At 35.5% G+C, this 20,033-nt stretch overlaps 1 protein-coding gene across 17 annotated transcripts in view; it reads left to right on the forward strand.

Moving 5' to 3' along the window:
• ATRNL1 (attractin like 1) overlaps positions 1-20,033 on the forward strand; it is a 535,879-nt gene that overhangs the window by 115,110 nt on the left and 400,736 nt on the right. For 16 of the 17 annotated variants that reach the window (XR_004951254.1, XR_004951255.1, XR_004951256.1 and 13 more), the window contains exons 16-18: positions 2,595-2,808; positions 4,533-4,721; positions 10,470-10,688. Coding sequence is in view for 13 of the 17 variants with exons in the window: in XM_036222140.1 (XP_036078033.1) it covers positions 2,595-2,808; positions 4,533-4,721; positions 10,470-10,688 (622 nt within the window). In the remaining 4 variants the exon portion in view is untranslated. Of the gene's footprint in view, positions 1-2,594; positions 2,809-4,532; positions 4,722-10,469; positions 10,689-16,695; positions 16,779-20,033 lie in introns of all 17 variants that reach the window. The other variant, XR_004951257.1, reaches the window with a different exon arrangement.

Below are 20,033 nucleotides of genomic sequence, written 5' to 3' on the forward strand. Positions count from 1 at the left end.
ATCCATGCAATTATAATCAATTGATACTTGACACAGGTGTCAAGAACACACAATGGGGATTAGGTAGTCTCTTCAATAAATGATGCTAGATATCATGCAGAAGAGTGAAAGTGGATCCTTACCTCATACCAAATCAAATTTAAAAATTAAATCAAAATTAAAGACTTAAATATAAGACCCGAAACTGTATACAAGAAATGGGGTAAAATCTGTTTGACATTGGCTGGAGTAATGATCTTTTGGCTATGACCCCAAAGAACAGGCAAGATGAGCAAAAACAGACAAATGAGATTGCATCAAACTAACAGCTAAGGAAACGTCAACAGAGTGAAGAGACAACCCAAGGAATGGGAGAAAATGTTTGTAAATCGTATATCTGATAAGAAGTTAAAGTTGAAAATATATAAAGAAATCAAACAACTCAACAGAAAAGAACATGACCCAGTTAAGAAAAGGGCAAAGGACATGAAGAGACATTTTTCCAAAGAAGACATGCACATGGGCAACAGGTATATAAAAAAGCTCAGCATCGCTATCACCTGGGAAACGCAGGTCAAAACCAATTGAGATATTACCTTACACCTGTTAGAAAGGCTGTTATCAAAAAGACAAAACAAAAGTTTTGACAAAGGTATGGAGAAAAGGGAACCCTTGTGCACTTTTGATGGGAATATAAATTGGTATGTAAATTAGCATAATCAATTTGGAAAACAGTATTGAGGTTTCTTAAAAAATTAAAAATTACCATATGATCCAGCAGTCCCATGACTGGGTATATATCCCAAAGAGATTAAATCAATATCTCGAAGGGATATCTATACTCGTATGTTCATCGCATCATCAGCCTCAATAGCTAAGGTGTGGTAACAAAATGTTCATCAATGGATGAGTGGATAAAGGAAATGTAAGATATATAATGGTATATTATTCAGCCTTAAAAAAAAGCAAGAAATCCTGCTATTTGCAACAATACGGATGAACCCGGAGGACATTACGCTATGTGAAATAAACCAGACACAGAAAGAAAATACTGTATGATCTCACTTATATGTGGAATCTAAAAACTGTCACACTCTTTTAATAAAAGCAGAGATTAGTAGAGTGGTGGTTGCCTGGGGCCTGGGGGATGGGGGGAAAGTTTCAGTTATGCAGGGTAAATCAGTTTCAGAGACCTAATGTACAGCATAGTTATTGTAGTTAATAATCATGTAGTATATGCTTGAAATTTGTTAAGGGAGTAGATCTTAAATGTTTCACCACATACAAAAAGTAACTATATTAGGTGCTAGGTATATTAATTAGCTTGGTTGTGGTAATTGTTTCACAGTGTATGTTTATATGAAAATATTACATTGTGAATCTTAAATATGTACTATTTTTGTCAATTATTCCTCAAGAAAGGTAGAAAAAAAAATCTCTAAAAAGGAAAAGCATAACTCTGAAGCAGAAACAAGAGGAAAAAAAGATGGAGGTGTTTTATTTTATTTTATTAAATTGATTGGGGTGACATCGGTTAATAAAATTATGTGGGTTTCAAGTGTTCACTTCAGTAATATGTCATATGTATATTGCATTGTATTTTGCCATCCAAAGTCAAATTTCCCTTCCATCACCATATATTTGGCCTCCTTTACCCTCATTTACTCTAATGGAGTTTCGGAAAGAGCAGCTTAGATCAAGAATCTATCATTATTTTTGATTATTATAAGAATAACATTTTTAAATTGAGGAATGATTAAGGTTTGTAAATACAGAATATATTTTGTTTTCAAGCTACTTTTAAAATATTAGTGCGAGCACTAAGAATATTTAGTTTTGTGGCATTTGCTAACCTCCATTAGTTAAATTTTAGGCAAAGTCAGATTTTATTAGTTTTCTAGACCTCTTTCGTAATGAAGATAGATGCCATTAATTTATCTAAAATTGCTTGAAAGTCCTAATGTACTATTAGAGGTCTGAACGAGGAGAGTGGTACTCGTCATTCTTCTTAGTCCTTTCGTGAACCTGTTATAAAGTTTTCACTCAGCCTCAGTGGTACTCGTCATTCTTCTTAGTCCTTTCGTGAACCTGTTATAAAGTTTTCACTTAGCCTCTGTCCTTTCGTGAACCTGTTATAAAGTTTTCACTCAGCCTCTGTTTTCCATTTCCTCATAGTGCATAGAGGGGCCATGTATCTTTAGACTCGTAACCTCCATACCGGTTAGGTTGGTGGCAGTAGCCGTGGTGGTAGGGGTAGCAGCAGCAGCAGGAGTAGCAGTAACAGCAACAGAAATAAGTTTTTAGTGATCTTCATAAAATAGATATTTATATCCTCAATTAATAGAAGAGGAAAGTGGGGTTCACAAGAGCTAAGTAAGTGACCCCAATCATTTAGCTAAATACAAAGTATATTAAAAATAGTGTTCTATTCTTCCTTGCTCTCCAAAATGTGCTGTAATTGTTGATTATCCTCTGTAGTAGAAATCATAGGAAGGCAGGCAGTTCTGTGTATTTTCAAATGTAATTTTTAATGATAATGAAATATATCCTAAGGAATGTAACACAGTATTTTTACAGCTAACTTTTATTAATGCCCCTTTTGCTATTGTTTACAGAAAGTATCACCTTGGGTGGGCCTGCGCAAGATCAATATATCCTACTGGGGATGGGAAGACATGTCTCCATTTACAAACACAACGCTGCAGTGGCTTCCTGGTGAGCCGAATGATTCTGGGTTCTGTGCGTATCTAGAAAGAGCCGCGGTGGCAGGCCTAAAAGCTAATCCTTGTACTTCCATGGCAGATGGCCTTGTCTGCGAAAAACCCGTTGGTGAGTAGTCCATTAAACTAGCATTTCTTTAGAATCCTGTTTGCAACCCCTCTTGCAACCACCCCCTTACAGGATGTGGTCGTCTGTGGGCTTGTGATAACTTTTGCCATCTTTTTATGCTGCCGTTCCCCTTGTAGATTTTATCTTTATCCACATGACTCACTTATTGTTAGTGACCTTTGCATTAACTTATGCAAATAAAAAAAACTTATTGTTTTATGTGGTCTTTATTTCTTAGTTGCAATAATGAGATCATGACTATATGGTTATAGTTAATTTAGTATACTGAGAATCTATTAATTGGTTAATGTCTTTTACTTATAACGATAATCTTTAGAAGAAAGTTTTGTCTTTAAGATTAACAACTAATTTAGAATCATTTTAATCTTGCAGATTTATTATTTATTTCAGTTGGATTTTTGTTAAGTGATAAAGGAATATTGGATTGTTTTCTTTTTAAATATATTTTGTATTGTAGTAAAAATATATAACATAAAATTTAACCAGTTTAACCAGTTTTTTCTTTCAGTTTTATTGAGATATAATTGACTTTTTAAGCCATTTTTAACTTTAGAGTTCAGTGTCATTAAGTATATCCAGTCAACAGCATCTATTTCCAGAACTTTTTCATCTTCCCAAACTGAAACTTCTTACACTTTTAACAATAACTCCCCATACTCTACCCCCTACCCCTGACAGCCACCTTCTGCTTTCTGTCTCTATGAGTTTGACTAATCTAGGTACCTCATAAAAGTGGATCCTAAGGTGTACGTCCTTCTGCGATTGCTTATCTCTCCTAGCATAATGCCTTCAGAGTTCATCCATGTTACAGCAAGTGTCAAAATTTCATTTCTTTTTAAGCCTGAATAATTATCTGTTGCATCTATATACCACATTTCATTTTTCTATTGATCCATTGACGGAAGTTGAGTTGCTTCCACCTGTTGACTATTGTGAAAAATGATGCTACTGTGAACATGGGTGTGCAGGTACCTGTTCCAGTTCCTGCTTTCATGTCTTTTGGATATGTATATATAGGTGTGTGTGTATAGATTTATACATACATAGATAACTACATACACACACACACAGAGGCAGAAGTAGAATTGCTATATCATGTGGTATTCCTATTTCTAATTTTTGAGGACTATTCATATGTTTGTCATAGAAGCTGCAGTGGCAATGTACAGTGGTTCCAATTTGTCCGCATCCAACATTTAAAAAAATAATAGTTACCGGAATGAGTGTGATAAATCTTATATTACATATAAGATTTTATAGTAAATTTTATTTTTGTTGTTTATATCAGACATGTTCACTGACAGGACATTTGCTTTGATAAGATGTGGAATATTTATGAAATTGTGGCTAGGGAAATAGATAATGGTAGTGTACACAGTATTTAGCCAATAGATGGAAAAACTGGATAGAAAAACATGTATTATATTTCTGTTTGTAGTTTTTAAATTATATAATTTTATGTACATTGTAAAGGGTTAAAAATTCCCCAGGAATTATACCGTTCAAATTTGATAGTAAATTTAAGAGGTATTGACATGTTATCTTCATTTCCATTTACCTTATGTGATTTTTGCTATAATTTTTCTCCGACACTTGGCTTCTTAATTGAAACATTCCCTGAACAGCAGAAACCCTTGAAAACCACTTACTTGTGTTAAAATGCAGTACCAAATAAAACAGTTACGTTTGTCGATTTATTCCAGTTAGTCCAAATCAAAATGCGAGGCCATGCAAAAAACCGTGCTCTTTGAGGACGTCGTGCTCCAACTGCACCAGCAACGGCATGGAGTGCATGTGGTGCAGCAGCACCAGACGCTGCGTGGACTCCAACGCTTACATCATCTCTTTTCCGTACGGACAGTGTCTGGAATGGCAAACTGCGACCTGCTCTCGTGAGTATCTACCTAGAGCGACTTCTCATTTACCAGCAACGTTAATCACTTTTCCGCGGTGGATAGAGGAATCAAACGTTTGAGGAAGTTTTAAAGAATTGAGAAAAATTATTGTTACAGTTCGTTTTAAAACCCAGTTAATTCTATAAGCCCCTGACTTATATTATACCATCAATTTGAGTGCCACTCGGTATCTCACACTACACGTTAACATTTCGCCACATTTATCCTCCTCTCAACTCTGGGCATATGTTGCAAACAGCATAACATTTCATGACATAATAGAAATGAAGTTTGTTTTCCACAAGGATTGAATCACTGCCAGGTAAATACTACTCCCAGAAAATACAATATTTCTTTGAGGCAGAGCACAGTGCCTCTCTTTCCTACAAGGATGAACAGGGCCTATAATTTTAAAAGCTGTGGAACAAAATAACTGTTATTGGACATCATCAGCACATATATAGACTCTCCAGGGGAAAGCAAATGTGACAATAGACATAACAGTAAAGGAAAAGACCTATGGAAGAGAAAAACCCATCAGACTAGACTAACTGCTCAAGGAAGAAATGGTGGAAAATAAACTCTCTGTAACAATCAAGAAAAGAAAAAAAAGCAAGACCAAAAAAAAAAAGATACACAAGCAGAACTGAAGAACTGAGCTGAGCGCGCCCGACACCCCCACCCCCCACCGGCAGTGGTCATCGTTATTCGGTTTGTCAGTGGTAAAAATGCAGTTCATACTTGTGTTTAAATAGTTAACACACTCAATTTTACCTCCCAAAAAAGCCCAGTTGCAATTTTTATAACAGAATTAGAAAGTTCTCACAAAATTCTCTTTAGAGAGATAAAAGCCCCAAATAAAAAGCATTGTTAAAAGGAAAAATATCTGAATCTTAGCAAAGAGATGGTGAGTACAAGTGAATTTAAGAAATCCCGAGATATATCTAGAAATTCCAACCGCTGCTTACTCATTTTTTTACCATCATATTCACTTCTTTTTTTGTGTGTTTTTAACCAAGACACCTTTGTGGAGCAGGGAGGAAATACCAGGAAATAAACAAGGACTAGGAATGATGATGATGTCATCGCTCAAAATCCGAGTGCTCAAAGCAGATGAGTGTCCCTGTTTGGAAGCTGCCAGCTTCTCTGCGATGGTTTTGTCATACTTTTGCCATTACCTTTGTCTTTTTAGGATGAGGAATATATAATCAATTTACATGGTCATATTCTACTACATGTGTCTAGTTACTCACTAAATGTATAACAGTAGTAAGTTCTTAAAACCCTGCTTATAGCTGTAAATAAAGCTGCACTAGGAATGGTCTAAGTTTCATGTTGCTTTTAGAAGTTGTTTAAGGGGCCATTTGAGGTTTTTTAGTAAATGGAACTTGAAGGAAACTTTTCTTTGCAAATGAGAAACAAGTATAGATTTTGCAATATTCTTCAGTGTGTTCCAGTTATAATATTGTGATATTTATGCTTAAAATTTACAAATTGAAGGAAGGAAATATATTTTAAGCCAAATTTTGCCTAGTGGTTTCTAAGAAAGCTTTGCTAATAACAAATTATTAATAATTAATATATTTAAAGTAGTTTGATACTCTTTGTAAAAATGAATTGCAAGGGGACTATTTAAAGCAGTAATAAAAGCTTTAGTTTTTAACACATAGAAGTTCAAATAAAAATGCAATTGATAGGGTGAAAACAGAATAATAGGAAACATTAGAAATAGTATACATCCTAGAAATCTATATTTCAGTGTTTAACAAGCTTATGTACATGTTCAATTTAAACATTTTTTTTTCTAGCAGTTTTTTTTTTTAATTAAGCTTTATTTTTTTTAGAGCCATATTAGGGTCACAGTCATGTTGGGAGGAAGGCACAGAGTTGGCATATGTCCTGTGCCCCCCCCCCCCCCACATGCACGGCGTCCCCCGCTGTCAGCTTTGCACAGCAGACTGGTGCAGCCGTCACGGTCGATGAACCGCCGCTGACACATCATCACTGGCCACAGTCCGTCGTTTACATTAAGGTTAACTCTTGGCGTGGGACGTTCTTTGGGGTCTGACAAATGTATCGTGGTGAGTCTCCATCATGACAGGAGCATACCTCTGTGCCCTGCCTCGGCACCCCTCACTTTCCCTAACTCCTGGCAATCACTGATAGTTTTACTGTCTCTGTAGTTTTGTCTTTTCCAGAATGTATTGTAGTTGGAATCATATAGTATATAGCCTTTTCAAATGAACCTTTTTCATTTAGTAATACGTATTTACATCTCCTCCATGTCTTTTCATGGCTCAATGATAGCTTACTTATTTTTAGAGGTGAATAATATTTCATTGTCCGGAAACACTGCAGCTTATTTAGCTGCTCACCTACTGAAGGGTATTTTGGTTGCTTTCAAGTTTCGGGAGTTATGGACAGGGCAATAAACATCCATGTGCAGGTTTTGGTGTGAACATAAAATTTAAATTTATTTGCGTAAGTATCAAGGAATGAAGTTATTGGATAGGATGGTAAAGTTTATTCAGTGTTGCAAGAAACCAGTAACCCATCTTTCAACATCGCTGTCTTTTGCATTTCCATCAGCCATGAATGAGAGTTTTTGTTGTTTCACATTTTAAATATTTGCCAGCATTTGGTGGTGTAAGTATTCTGGATTTTGGCTATTCTAGCAGGTGCATACTGACATCTCGTTGTTTTACTTTGCCTTTCCCTAACGACATATGAGATGGAGGTACTTTTCATCCTTGCCATCTGTATATCTTTTTTGGTGAGATGTCTGTTCAGATCTTTTGCCCGTATTTTTAATTGGGTTGTGTGTTTTCTTATATTGAGTTTTAAAACTCCTTGTGTTTTTGGATAGCAGTCCTTTATCAGATGTTGTCACCAGATAGTGTCAGTCTTTTATCACCAAATATCTTCTCCCAGTCTATGTCTTTTCATTCTCTTGATAGTGTCTTTTGGAGAGTAGAATATATTTAAATTGTAATGAAGTTTGGTTTATCAGTTCTTTCTCTCATGGATTGTGCCTTTACTGGCTTAACTAAAACATTGTAACCAAAACAAGGTCATCTAGATTTTCTTACATGTAGTTTGCTTACATTCCCCATGTTGTCTACTTTATCCATTAGAATGCTTAGCATATTAATTATAGTCATTTTTTTATTCCCCGTCTGGTAATTCCAGTATTTCCATTATGTCTGGTCGACGCTTATTTGATCTGTCTTCAATTTGTATTTTTTGTCTTTTGGTATGCCTTGTAATTTTTTCTTGATAGCCAGATATGATATATTGGTAAAAGAAACTGCTGTAAATTGGGAAGTACTATATAGTTCCATGATAAGTCTCAGCCTTTTGGTGAGCCTGTGGCCCAGAATGTGGACTTCAGTAGTGCTTCTCAGTTTATCTTTCTTCTCTTGGGTTATGGTACATGCTGGTTGGTTGGAGGGAGCTGGAGGTTGTGTGTTTCTCGTCCCCCACCCAGGCTGGGGTTGGGTACTTCCCTTTAACCAAGTCAGTTAGGCTTTGCTAAAACCCCAGCAGTTTGGGCTGGACTCTGTTAAATAGTTTCTCAAGGCTTTATTACAAAGAACAGAATGTTCTTGCATATTTAAAAAATGGTTCTTTTCCTCTCCCCTCTGTTAGAAGCACAGGGGGCATTCATTCATTCATTCATTCATTCATATATTTATTTATTTATTTTTTGTGTGTTCACTGAGAGGACCTGGTAGAGCCCCTGGAAGTAAAACTCTCAAAGTGTAGGGGTTCTCCTATGCCTGGGACCCTTCGGAGGTTTTAACTCTGAGTTGCCCACAGTGAGTGCCCAGCAAGTCTTCAGTTATAGTTCAGGTTTTCTTACGCTGGTACTACTTCCCACAGAGGTTTCTGCTTTGGTAAACTGTGATTTTCTGTGTCCTCCTGCCTGTCTCCATCCAGTTTGGGGGGCGGTAGTTTGCGCTGTGACCTCATATCTCTGGTGAATCTAAGAATTGTCGATTTTTCAGTTTGTGCTGCTTTTTACTTTTTGTTAGGATGGAGTGGTTGGTATCTTCTAAGCTCCTTACCTGCCGGGTCGGAAACAGGAAGTCTTTATTAATCGTTTGATGACATAATTTCTTGCAGATTGAGTTTTCAAATTCTTAGACATTTCAAAACCCATATTAAATATTTTAACAACTTAATCTTCCAAAAAGCTGAAAATAAAATAAAACGATTTGCCGTAATTACTCGTAGTTCATACATAGTCTTCATCCTATTTATAACTTAGGAAAAATAGCACAGCCTGTAAAAGCTTTCCTGTTACTGTTTTTTGTAAGAAAGAAAACATTAGAGTCTGTCAGTTTTTGAGTCAGTATCAAATGCCGAAGAATGAATTTTCTGCAGTGTTAACATTAGTCACTTGTGTTTAGTGACTCAAAGAGTAATCTTTCTTTTAAAATTTATTATTAAAGAAATATGGGAGATGGTACTCATTTTCCACCTTCGTAAGTCCAGTCTCTGAAATGCTTAGCATGCAAACAATTTCCAACAACAATGTTGTTATGAATTAGATTACTTTTTTTAATCCAGAATTTTGCTATCCCTGCACAGCCCTCTCTATTGAAATATTGAATTTCTGATGTTCACTGAGTCGCCCATGTCATTTCGCTTGCAGCAATCCCAGGGACATTTTTGTTTCCAGTCATATTAAAACACTGTGCGGCAATTAAGTTATTACCATCACAACAATGAAACTGAGTCTGCCAGAAAGCTACCATTTTTTTTTCCCCCTTCTGGGAAAAGAAATGTGACTAGAGGACATGATTCACGGCGCCTCGTCCCTGCGTCATTATCTTCTGTGTATAAATGATTCCCAAGACAAAGTGTACCTGTTCTAGCAAAAAAAAAAAAAAAAAATCAGTCAAAGTAATTAAAGTCTCAGCCCAATATAGGGTACTCTGTGAATTAAAAGTTTAAAACGTTACGTAGGAACTATCGTTAAATAAGATGGCAGACTGTAAAATGTTTACACTTGGAAAAGGCATCACGGTACTGATAGGCTCTGTTGAGGGTCGTGGTTTATACATCAATCAAACAAAACAGGTTGAGTGTCAGTGAGTGGGCCTTGGAGTGATGATCTGCAGCCCTGACAGTCGGAGAAGGCTGCCGCCGCCGGTTGCCTGACCGAGTATCCAGTTCCCATGTTCCCATTTGGTTTGGTTCTTCGGGTTGGACTGAGTTCACTCCTTGGGCGCTTGGAAGGAGCGTTGCCCATGAGAGGCCGTCCTCGTGGGGCTCAGCCATCTCAGGGGATGGGCAGGCATCACTCACGCTGGCTGTTCACAGGAAGATGCAGTTTTTTTCTTAAAGGCCCTTACTAGGCACAGCAAGAACAAACTAACAGGGCTCTGTGTCACAGACAATGGCGAATGCGGGCTGTAGGCCCCTGGCTCAGCTCCCCAGAAGCCCTGAGACTGGCCAAGTTCAGAAGTCATTAAATACTGACTTCATTTTTCTCCATGACATTGTCACCACAGTTTTTAAACCTCAAGGCAGTCCATTTATCTCCTCTTTGTCCAATATGTATGTTTGATTTGCTTTAAGTAGTCACTGTCACTTAGTCATTACCAAAAAAAATTTAAATATACTATAGATGACTTTTTACAGTCTTTTTTTCCAGATTATATTTATTTTTCCATTCACTTACAATTCTTTTCGAATATAAAGTCATGTAACATATTTGTTAATGCTTCTGTCATGCAGCTCAAAATTGTTCTGGCTTGCGAACCTGTGGACAATGTTTGGAGCAGCCTGGATGCGGATGGTGCAATGATCCTAGTAATACTGGAAGAGGGCACTGCATTGAAGGGTCTTCACGGGGACCAATGAAGCATCTTGGAATGCACAATAACGAGATGGTCCTTGACACCAGTCTCTGTCCTAAAGAAAAGCATTATGAGTGGTCTTTTATCCAGTGTCCAGGTAATAAAATATGATGAAAACAATTTCAGTTTTTCACACAGTTCTGTTTTTCAGTCAAACTGTTTTTGAAACAATTTCAAAACCCGGAATGATCTTTCCTTTCTTGAAATAAAGATTTAGAAAACAAATAATGAAAATGAGGCTCAAAATTCAAAAATAACAAAATATTCTTCCCTCTGTCCATCTCTATTGTGTACATGGTATTCTGTTTGCAGTTGCTAAAAAGACTAACTAGATGCATAGCACGTAGTGAGTAGATTTGGTTTCATGTTAACTGTTAAGAAAGAACATTGGCTTCCTGCCTGTTTTCTACCCTATAGTATAGTCTTTTATTATTCATAGTATTATAATAGCTTAGAATTCAAAGGCACCTCTGAGGATCCGGTCAAACTTTATGCTAAGTATGGGACTGTTCGCTGTAATAACTGCGATGGAATTAGCTGGCTTCACTCTGAAAGCTGCCATTGGTATTCACTACCATTCAGTTTTGAAGGTCGGTAGTTACTGGTTTTCAGGGCTTTCTTTTTCCCATATGAAGTCTGTTCTTACACTGAATAAAATCAACCTTCTTGACAATTTAATTTATTCAGTATATTTTTATTGAGTGCTTACTATGTATGTATGTATGTATGTGCCAAGGAGTATTTTAGATGCTAGAGAGACAGCAATGAACAAATTAGACTAAAATCACTGCATTCACGGAGCCCATATTTTTAATTGAAATGAATAAGACTGTTACACGCATACATATGTAAAATTAGATGCTGATAAATGCTATTAAATAAGGCAAAGAAGGGAGAATAAGGCTTGCAATTTAAAGTAGGATGGTGAGAGCAGATCTCACTGAGAAGTGACAATAAACATCTTGAGTAGATGAAGGAGCAAATCTTGGGCACATTCCAGGAAAAAGTATTCTAGAAGAGATAACGGCCTGACGCAAGGATTGGGTGAGATAGTTTATTTGAGAGGTGAATCTAGGAAGCACAATTGAGGTAATACAAACTTTGAAAGAAGGGAGAAAAAACCAATAATATGTGCATTATTAAACTGGTACTACATTAGGAAATTTGGACTCAGACTCCTTAAGTACCTATCAAGAACCAGGTGGAATGCTCCTCAGAGTTGACCCACTGAGGGACAGGGGGAGGGCAAGGGGCCATTTATTTACTAGCTGTCATTCCTCATTGGTTGAATGATGCCTCTGGGGGTACTTGTACTTCTGAGCTATGCCATATGTCTGATTAATAGCTTTCCCTGGCACTAGTGAAAATTCTGCAGCAGAAACATAAAGAGATACAGTAGAACTTGCTTTAGGTGTGATGCTGATAATGTGTTGCATCGAGACCAGATGGACCAAGGGAGTGTGGCACAGGGTGGGAGAAAACTTGCTACATAAACTTCGAAATTTATGAAAACAAAAGAGGAACTAATTGTTGATTCACACAGCAGCATGCCAGACCCAAAGGCTACGCTTTGTATTATTTCACTCGTAAAACAATCTGGAGCAGGCAAAACTGGAAATCAGTCAAAATCTGATCGGTTATTTGCCCTAAGTAGTAAAGGTAGGGATTGACTCAAGGGGGCCTCTCAGTGGAATTTTTTGGGTTTTGAAACTGTTCTTTATGATACTGTGATAGATGTTATATGACTATACATTTGTCAGAAACCATATTGTGTATGTACCACAAAGAATGAAAAAGTCGATCAGGATGTCTGGGGATCCCAGGATGGAAGGATGGAATGCAAAATGACAAGTAAATTTAACTGTACTACAAATGCCATGACCTCATCCAAAAAAAAAAAAAAAAAGCTGACCTAAGTAACTTTGGAAAATTGAATTTTGACTGGATACCATAATGCTAAAGAAAAAGAACTATATAGCTACACATTGTATTCTGGTTAGTAAATTTGTTTCTCACACATGGTACAGGTTAGAAATTTTAATAATACTTTATATGTTAACTAGGTTTGGACAAATAAGTAAATGAAGTGTGTTTAATGTGAGAAGGTTTCTGACAGAGAAGGAAGTTAAAAGTAAGCAAGGAGTGAAGAATGCAAAGAACCTTGTGGTGTTGGGTTGGGGTCTGAGATAACAGCATGAATTCGTGTGTGTGTGTGTAAATATAGCTATGTGTGTACACGTAGTTAGAATATATATATTTCCTGGCTCTGTTTGCAGGGAGGACCTAGAAGCCATGATACCCCAATAGCAATGAGTAAATCCAGTGCCCACATCTTGGTTTCTCAGTCCTGTTTTCCAGTGAAATGGCCAATTCTAGGGCTGAGACAGGGAGAATATAGATGAGCTTGGAGCATTTTTTTAGTAGCAGAACATGCTATTAAAAGACAAAGAAAGATGGGATTATGTCAGGGGGCACAGAGCTAACCTAAAAGGGTTCTCAGTAGATCTCATCTGGGCAAAAAAGAATAGTGTTTGTATTGGGTTGTAGCCCAAAGTGAAATGATATGAAACCATATCCATGATTTCATACTGATTTAAATGAGTGAATTAACAATAAATGGACAAGGATAGACAAATATTTCTTACAGAAAAGTTACAAATAATAAATGAAGAAGGAATGAGGGAAATAAAAAAATCACTGTTAGAACGCCACAATCATAATTACTGTAAGAAAAATCCACTTAAGAATATTGAAATTAATAGGTGAAACTTTAAGGTGAAACAGGATATTTGCATATTTTAAAAGTAAAAGATTGGAAACATATATAGCTAACAAATCAAGAGAAAGCTGAATTGGCTATGCTAATATCAGTTAAATAGTTTTCAGAGCAAAAACTATCTGGAATAAAGAGGTTCACTTTATAAAGATTAAGTGGACGGATTCAGCAGAAGGACATAACATTTCCTAAACAATTTCACCTAAGAACAGACTTTCAAAATAGATGAAGTGTTAGTGGGGTATGACAAGGATCCTCTTTTATTTTCCAGAGATTGTATAGGTTACTTCTTTCTTTGATTTGTGTAGGTGGCACTGTACCAGGTTGTTTTTCTCTCACTGCTTTATTTTGGAGAGTATATTATGTTTCTATTGCAGGATAAAACATTACCACAAATTTATAGGCTTAAATAATATTCATTTATAATACACAGTTCTGTATGTCAGGTGTTGGGGCGTTGGCCTGACTGGCTTCTCCATTTTAGGTCTCAAAGCTGTTGTCAGTCATGCTGAGTGTTTTTTGGATGCTCTGGGGAAGAATCTGCTTCCAGGCTCATTCTGATTATTGGCAGAATTCAATTCCTTGCAGCCACAGGACTGAGGTGCCTGTGTTCTGGTTGGCTGTCAGCCAGTGGCCACTTCAGCTTCCGAATGCTCACATCCTCCCGCACATGGAAGGCTTCATCTCCTACGAGCAGCGTAGTCTCAAAAACTCAAATGGGATCCCTCACACTTTTAATCTCTCTCTTCAAGTGAATACCAGTTCCTTGTCAGGGATCATCTGATTGGGAGTTTATCCGGGATAAGCTCCCTTTCTTAAAGTCAACTCTGTCATGTAACGTACCTAGTCATCAGAGGTACAGCTCCCTACTGCACTGAAGAGACCATTAGTATTTGATTATATAATGGAGTGGTATAACCTAGCTTCGTTGACACATAAGACTAACCATCACACCATACAATTTTCCCATTTAAAGTGTGTAACTCAGTGGTTTTTAGCATATTCACAGAATTATGCAACCATCACCACAATTAATTTTAAAACATTTTTATCATCCCCCAAAGAAACCTTACGCTTACTAGTCACACTGTATGTTAATCCCCCACCTACCCTTGTCGGCCCTAGGCAACCACAAATCTTTATATCTCTATGGATTTTCCTCTTCTGGACGTTTTATATTAATTGAATCATACGATTTATAGTCTTTGGTGACTGGCTTCTTTCACATTGTATAATGTGTTCGAGGTTTATCTATGTTGTAACTTATAGCAGTACTTCTTTTTATTCCCAAATCATGTTCCCTTGTAAGAATATACCACATTTTGTTTATCTAGTCATCACTTGTTGCTGGACATTTGAGTATTTTCAAATGTTGGCTTTTTGAATAATGCCAGCTTTCATGTACAAGTTTATGTGTAGACATATTGGGTCAAATGGTAACTCTGTTTAATCTTTTAAGGAACTGCCAGGCTGCTTCAAAGCTGCCGCATTTTTTTTTTTTTATGTTCCCACCAGCAATGCAGAAGGGTTCCAGTTACCCAGCATCCCTGCCAATACTGATTATTTTACATATTTTAATTATGGTCCATTCTGGTGGGTGTGAAAAGAGGTACCTTGTCGTGGTTTTGATCTGCAATTTATTGGTGGCTAGTGATGTTAAACATCTTTTCATGTGCTTGCTTGGCCATTCGTGTATCTTCTTTTGGAAAAATGTCTGTCAGGTTCTGGACCATTGTTGAATTGGAGCATTTACCTTTCTATTATTGAACTGTAAGAGTTCTTTATATATTCTAAATACAAGTTTCTTATCAAAAATCGATTTGCAAATATTTTCTCTGTGAGCTGTATTTTCACTTTCCTGACAGTGTCCTTTGAATCACAAAAGTTTTAAATTTCGATGATGTCCTTCCTGTCTGTTCTTTCTATTGTTTCTTGTGCCATTTGTGCCATTCCTGTGAAACCATGCATAATATAAGATTCCAAAGATTTATGCCTGTATTTTCTTCTAAGAGTATTAGTTTTAGCACTTACATTTAGGTCTTTGATCAGTTTTTTTTTTTTTTTAAATTACTCTTCGTATGTAGTGTGAGATAGGTACTTAATTCTTTTGCAAGTGATATCTGGATGTCCCAGCACCATTTATTGAAAAGGCTATTCCTTCCCCATATTTTTCATTTTGCTTATTTTGTTTTTCATCTATAGATAAGATATTTTAGTCATTTTATATTTTCCATTTCTCCCTATTCTTGAGTATAAGGTTCAACACACTAAAAGAAATAGAACATAATCAAAAAATAAACTATAAAAAAATAAATAATATCCAGTTTATTTTTTGATTATGTTCTATTTCTTTTAGTGTGTTGAACCTTATTCTGGGATGCAGTATGTTATGCGGGATCTGCATGATTATTTCAAAAATTGTTTTTAAGGTTTGTTAGGGCTTGTGTATTCCAGTGCTAATTTGTTTCCTCTACTAAGACAGTGCCTTCCTGTGGTCTCTATACAATGCTCACTGTATTATGAGGTCTCCCCACTTTGACTAGTTGGAATACAAACTACTCCCAGTCCTCTATGAGATCTGGCATTGTTTGACTGTTTTCTGGTAGTTCTTTCTCCAACTTCATGGGGTTTCAAAATGTGATCAATTCATTATTCAATCTAAGATTCAAACTCCTCTGCAGATTGCTGTGTGCAGGTCTCTCTTCTGTAGGATTTTGCCCCACAAATTTTAGCCACCCTGAGCTTTGAGTTCTCTGAACTTTGACCCTTGTTTCCTCAACTAAGTATTTCTAGAATGCCTTTGTTTGGGTTTCTTTCCCTGGATTACATCCTCAAATATGCCTCTAGGTAGCAAGCAGGTCAGTCAGTTATGTTTTGTTTTTTCTTCTCTCAGGCATGCCATTCCTGAGCTGCTTGTTAATATTTGAAAATAGTTGTTTCATATATTTTCTTTAGTTTTCTTATTTACCTACCGTTAGAGATCTTTTATCAGAGTGGTTAATCCTTCATGGGCAGAAGTGGAAGTCTTCAGTGTATTTTTATTTACAATTAATTTCTTGTAAATAGTCTATAGGTCTCACTTTTTTTAAAAAAAAATATTTTCACAATCTCTTTTTTTATCAGAGTATTTAGTCAATTAAGATTTAATATAATAGTATTATTGAGTTTAAGTCCTATCATGATATTTGTTTAAAATATTTCCTTTATTTTTCCTCTGTGGTTCCTCCTTTGGCCTTTTTTTTTTTTTTTGATTAATTGAGTGTTTTTTAAGTCCATTTTTGTCACTTTCATTGGATTTTTAGCTATACCTCTTTTGTGTTTTTTTTAGTGACTGCTGTAGTGATTGTAATAGTCATCCTTATCTTAATCACAATCTACCTTGAAACAATATTATACTACTTCATATACAAGGTAAGAATATTATGATAGTGATTCCATTTGCTCCTTTCCTGTCCTTTATATAATAATTGCTGTATATTTTACTTCTTTATAAGTTGTTAACCATAAAATACATTATTATTTTTGCTTTAGACAATTTCCTTCTACAGAAATCATAAGAAAAAAATCTCTTTATTTACCTATATAGTGACCAGTTCCTGTGATCTTTATTTTTTCCTATAGATCTGAATTTCCTTCTGTTAGAATATTTTTTAGCTTGATGAACTTTAATTAAATAGTGCATTCTTAATCATAGCATTAAATTATCATAGCTTTTGTATACCTGAAAAAGTTTTTATTGTGTAAGCTTGCGTCTTCATATTTGGAAGATATTTTTACTGGAAATACCATTCAAAGTTGACAGATATACTTTTAAAAATAATTTGAAGCTGTAATTTCCTTTTCTTCTGGCTTCATCTTATTCTCTTTAAGAATACTGTTTAACTTTTGAAAGCAGTATCTCTTTTTCATCCCTCTGACTTTTTTTAAATAGATTTTTTTCTCTTAGTTTTTGGATATGAGTACTTTTAATATGATGTACCTAAGTATCAGTTTTATTTTTGATTGTGAATTGTATGACTGCCTTTGTAGCTTTATGTTTTCCATCATTTTTGTAAAGTTTTCTGCCATTATCTCTTCAAGTATTGCTTCCGTTCCACTGTGTAATTCTGTCTCTATTTCTAGGAATTCACTTTACTTATGTTAGGCTTTTTCATTATGTCCTCAATTATTATTATTATTATTATTATTATTATTTTTTTTTTTTACTGTTTTCTTTGTATTGTATGTCCTTGCATCTCCTTTGATCTATATTTCAGTTCACTAATTGTTTTTTTTAGGTGTTTCCAATTTTCTCTTAAATCTATGTTTCAATTATTTCTTACTATTTAATATAGCACCCCAGCTTACTATTAGGTATTAAAGCAATTTTACTCATGATTCTGCATCATTTGTTTTTGCTGAATTCTGCTGGGCAGTTTCGCCAATTTCTCTCTCTCTCTCTCTCTCTCTCTTTTTTTTTTTCCTCATGTGGCTACACTTATCTGGCAGCTTGACTGGTTTTGGATGGTCTCAGATGCTTCACTCACATGTCTGGTGATATGAGCTGGCTGCTTAGTCTAGGGATCTTCAGCTGCTAATGACTCTTCTTTGCTGTACTTGGCCTATCATCCTGCCTAGTATAGACAGGGTTTCTATACATGGTATTCTTAGAATAGAATTCCAAAAAAGGAGAGAGCAGAGTATGCAAGCCTCGAGGCCTAAGCCAGAATTTCTGTACCATTCTGCATTCTACTGTTCTGAGAAAGTACTGATGCCAGTCCATGTTCAAAGAGTGGGAAAAATACCACTTTTTTGATGAGAGCAAGGATAAAATATCATTATGCATGTTGTATATACAGAGGTTGCAAAAATCTGTGCAAATTATTTTTGGCTCATCTAATTAGTTTTATCTTGTTTGTTTGTCTGTCGGTTTATTGACGTAACTCAGATGCCATAAAAGCCATCGTTTTAAAATGTACAATTTAGTAGTTTTATTACAATCAGTACATGTACAACTATCATCATCTTATACTTCCAGAACATTTTCATTACATCCCACCCCCCCAAAAATCCCATACCCTACCACGGTCACTAGTTAGTCTTCCTTCCCCCAGCACCTGAACACTATTGATCTGCTTTCTTTCTCTCTGAATTTTTCTGTGCTGGATATCTCATTTTATAATATATTTCCTTTTTTGTCTGACTTCTTTCACTTAGTTTAAGTTTTTAAGGTTCATCCATATTATGGCTATATCAGTCCTTAATGGCTGAATAATATTCAGCTGTTTAACACATGTTTATACATTCATCAGTTGATAGATCTCTGGCTTATTTCCACCTTTTTGCAGTTATGAATTATGCTACAATGAACATTTTTTGTTTTAACGTGGACATGTTTTTTATTATGTATTTTGGTATGTAGTTGGGAGTGAAATTTTTAGTCATACAATAAACCTATATTTAATCTTTTGAGGCATTGCCAGGTGGTTTTCCAGAACTACCATTTTACATGACCATCATCAGTGTCTGGGGATTTAATCACTTTGTCCTCACCAACACTGGTTATTGTCCATCGTTTCGATCACTACTCTCCTAGTAGGTGCGAAGTAGTAGCTCATTGTGGTTTTGGTTTGCCTTTCTCTTATGACTAACGATGCTCTTCACATACTTATTAGCTATTCACATATCTTCTTTAGAAAATGTCTATTCAAATTCTTGTTTCTTTAATTTTTTTTTTAATTGTAGAATTTTAAGAGTTATTTATGTATTCTGGGTACTAGTCCTTATCACAGATAATATTCTCAAATATTTTATCCTAACCTGTAGGTCGTCTCTTCACTTTCTTGGTGGTATCCTTTGACACATAAAGTTTTTATTTTGATGATGTCCAATATCTCTACTTTTTTTTGTTGATTATTTTTGCTTTTGGAGTCATATCTCAGAAACTGTGTTACCTACTCCAAAGTGATGAAGATTTACATCTACATTTTCTTCTAACACTTTTATAATTATAACTCTTACATTAGATAGGTCTTTGATCCGTATTTAGTTAATCGTTACATAAGTTGTGATATATGGGCCTGAATTAATTTTTTTTGCAAGCAGATATCAAGTTACCCCAGCATCATTTACTGAAAAGACTATTTGTTCCCCACTTAGTGATTTTCAACCCTTGTTAATAATCAATTGACCATAAATATATGAGATTATTTCTGGATCTAATTCTGTTTCAGTGATCTGTATGTCTATCTGTATGCCAGTACCACACTGGTTTTATTACTGTAAATTTGTAGTAGGTTTTGAAATTGTGAAGTGTTCTTCAACTTTGCTTTTCTTTTTATGACTGTTTTGGCAGTCTGGGTCTTTGCAATTCCATATAAATTTTAGGATCTGTTTATGCCTATAAAAAGTCCATTGATACTTGATAGATATTACTTTCATTTCTTAGATCAGTGGGAATGAATTGCTGTCTCGTAATATTAAGTCTTCCAATCTGTGAATATAAAATATCTTTCCATTAATGTCTTTTAACAATGTTTCATAGCTTTCCACATACAAGTCTTGTATTTCTTTGCTTAAATCAATTTATTCCTGGGTGTTTAATTCTTTTTGATGCTATTGTAAACGGAATTGTTTTCTTAATTTCATTTTTGGATTGTTAAGTTTATAGAAATACAGTAAAACTAA

This window comes from Rousettus aegyptiacus, unplaced genomic scaffold, assembly GCF_014176215.1.
Source record: "Rousettus aegyptiacus isolate mRouAeg1 unplaced genomic scaffold, mRouAeg1.p scaffold_m13_p_6, whole genome shotgun sequence".
Taxonomy (NCBI): domain Eukaryota; kingdom Metazoa; phylum Chordata; class Mammalia; order Chiroptera; family Pteropodidae; genus Rousettus; species Rousettus aegyptiacus.